Source organism: Sinocyclocheilus grahami, unplaced genomic scaffold, assembly GCF_001515645.1.
Source record: "Sinocyclocheilus grahami isolate Dianchi unplaced genomic scaffold, SAMN03320097.WGS_v1.1 scaffold316.1, whole genome shotgun sequence".
NCBI lineage: Eukaryota > Metazoa > Chordata > Actinopteri > Cypriniformes > Cyprinidae > Sinocyclocheilus > Sinocyclocheilus grahami.
Window position 1 is genome coordinate 601,830 of NW_015505495.1, and position 3,040 is coordinate 604,869.

Here is a 3,040-nt window from a genome sequence, read left to right on the forward strand (position 1 = left end):
GCATAAATAATGTTTTGATATATTAAACATAAAACGTTGAATACTGATATTTGAAATGATTTAAAACATGAAAAAAAAGCCGAAATGTGAAATAAAACCGCCAGCAGGTGGCAGCAAAGCACTGTTAATAAGCGAGTCGTTGCGATTGAAGCGAATCATTTAAACGAGTGATTCATTCAGGAACGAAACGCCGTCATGTTGCTCAGAGACACAAAACAGCGCTGTGGCTGTATTCGGAATGATTTTTGTTGGCGAAATAAAGCAAAAACAAGCAATATGGTGTCTAAAACGTAAGTCTCTTAATTAACTTATTGTTTACTGAATTCAATATCACATTTGTAATCATGGTCATTTTTGGAGAAAAACGGCACTCTTCGTGTGAAACTGAATAACTATATGAAGTGGTATAAATATCTAAATTTTCTGCCATCATGTCTTGAATTTGTGATCATTCTAAATGCATTTTAATAGCCTGAATCACGCAGTGAAAGAACACGCACTAAATGCGCACGCGCACTAGTCTAGACTTCACGTAATGTACGCGTGCGCTCTGTAGGGATGTTTTGAATGATTTTTGCAAAATACTCGATAATGTCAAATCGCACATCATTAAAACAACAATTACGATATTATCGCAGACGATATATATCGCACACCCCTAAATGACAAGCGAAAATCGTCCATTTAGCCTAGCTAAGTAAATCGGAAATGTTTACTGTAACGGTCTCACTCTGTATTACTATTAAACTGTAACTGTATGTTACTATGGTTACCAATTTTTATAGTAAGCGCATTAATATAGAACGTGATTAAACTGACCTGTGCAGTTACACAAACTTAATCAACACCCGCCAGCCAATCAGAATCGAGTATTCAGACAGACCATGGCATAAATGTATATATATGTAGTTATAAATAACCGATAGTCTTTTGTTTACACATAGAACCATGATTTGCTACTTGTGTACTTTCAGAAACCAGTGGTATCACTGTCTTTCCATCGACTATAGAGAACACACATATATATATAGATAGAGAGATCAGTGGTGCACGCCCCCGAGTACAAGGTGACGTCATCAGCATTGCTGTTCGTTTTCCCGGAAGTGAAAGATCGTATATTTTAAACGCGCTAAAAACTCCTCATTGTCGACTTTAGCTCTAGGTGACCCCAGAGCAACAAACACGCGCTAAAAGCCACAGAATTCAGCTTCAGTAACACGACTCGTATGATCACGTGCTGCTATAGTAACATGCTCTTTGTGCCATAGGCACTGGCGTAGTGCGTCACTCACCGCGTGAAGGCGAAGTACATGAGGCTGAGCACGGTGCACGTGAGCAGGGTGATGGTGTGAGGCTTGTAGAAGAAGTCGATGGTGATGTCCTCCACCTGCTGCTCGTTGATCATGCGGAAATGCATCCTGTAGTTCACATCATCTTTACTCAGAGTCCTGGAGCCGAACGCGGACGCCATGCTCTGCTTTGCTCTCCGCCCCGTTCACCTTTGATTTACCGGGATGTGATCGGCTCTCTCGCCCTCTCTGGCGTATGCTGCACGAATGCGACCCGGATGATGGCCTTGCATGTGTGCAGCCTTCAAATGCATGCGTGCACCACACGATCAGCTGCTCGGGGGGAGAGATGCATGCACGGAGCGGAAACTTTGGGAGAAAAACAGAAAATTCGTGCATTATCATTGATTTGCAATATGGCACGCCGAAAGGGTCAAAACGTGCAGCGGCGCTGAAGGTCACGCTGTTGTGTCGAGTGTCACTTACAACAACAGTGGCATTGCGTTTTTCTCAAGCTATTTACGGTGGCGCCCCAAAAAATAGCATGAAGTGCTTTTTTTCTTCTTTAAATTAGTTTAAAAAAAATTTAAAAACCACATTTGCATCTACAATTTTATTTAGCATGGAGAGGATTGTGCCAATGTCTAATCTTTTTCTTAAATGTTGTGTTTGTACGTGTGTTTCTTCTTCACAAGGAATGATTTGCATCTAATTCAAAGTGCGACTGAAGTGTCCAAATATGTCTTAAAGGGATAGTTCACCCCAAAATGAAAGTTCTGTCATCGTTTACTCACCCTCATGTCGTTCCAAACCCGTATGAGTTGCTTTCTACTGTTGAACACAATCTAAGATATTTTGAAGATTGCTGGTAATCAAACATTTTGTGGTTGCCATGGACTTCCATAGTATTTTTTTTCCTACTATGGAAGTCAGTGGCAACCACCAACTGTTTGATTACCAGCAATCTTCAAAACATCTAGGGAAAGTAGAATAAAAAAAGAACTTTATTCTACTTTCCCTTTAAGGCCATTGAAGCTAATTATATTTGATCATGGTGAGAGTTGGCTATATTTGGTGTTGCATACAATTGTGAAAGCCACTAGACAGGTGTGTTATAGAAGTCTGGTAACGGGGTTGATTCACAAGGGTTTTTACATTACACATCCTTACCGTGAAAAATGATAAAAATAGCATTAACACCAAATATTATTAACCACTGTATTTTTTTAAATGAATTTTGAAGATAATTTTTGTTTTCTACACTCTCAGGAAAAAAGGTACACTGGGACAGAACCCTTTTAAAAGGGACACCTTTGTACGTTATTTACCCCAAACGGTGCACATATTAGTATCTTTTGAAAACATAATACAGCTTTTGTGTCTTTATTTCTGAGAGTGTAAAGTACTGTGTGCCTTGAGAATCTGTTGTGGTTGGTTTTTGTATTTTAACACCTCCTGAACATCACACGTCCTCAGGTCAGCAGAAGCTGCGGTTTTAACTAAAGAACTCACAAACATGAGTCACAGCAGCAAATGTGTTTCACAGCCAGATGTTATAATGAAACCCTGCGTTCTTCTGCTGTTAGTATGATGTATTTTAACTTAAATTTATCACAAAAACAACAAAAATAATATATATATATTTAAAATAAAACTAAATGGTTCAAATCCAATCAGATGAACTTGTATAACTAATATATAATAAAATATAATATAAAATTATATATATATATATATATATATATATATAT

At 38.3% G+C, this 3,040-nt stretch overlaps 1 protein-coding gene across 1 annotated transcript in view; it reads right to left on the minus strand.

The window, feature by feature from the left end:
• Nucleotides 1-1,712, minus strand: part of ptdss1a (phosphatidylserine synthase 1a) — a 23,244-nt gene extending 21,532 nt beyond the window's left edge. Inside the window, exon 1 of the mRNA XM_016294363.1 lies at nucleotides 1,293-1,712. Coding sequence (XP_016149849.1) covers nucleotides 1,293-1,471 — 179 coding nt within the window. The 5' untranslated portion in view covers nucleotides 1,472-1,712. The remainder of the gene's footprint in view (nucleotides 1-1,292) is intronic.
• Nucleotides 1,713-3,040: the final 1,328 nt, after the last annotated feature.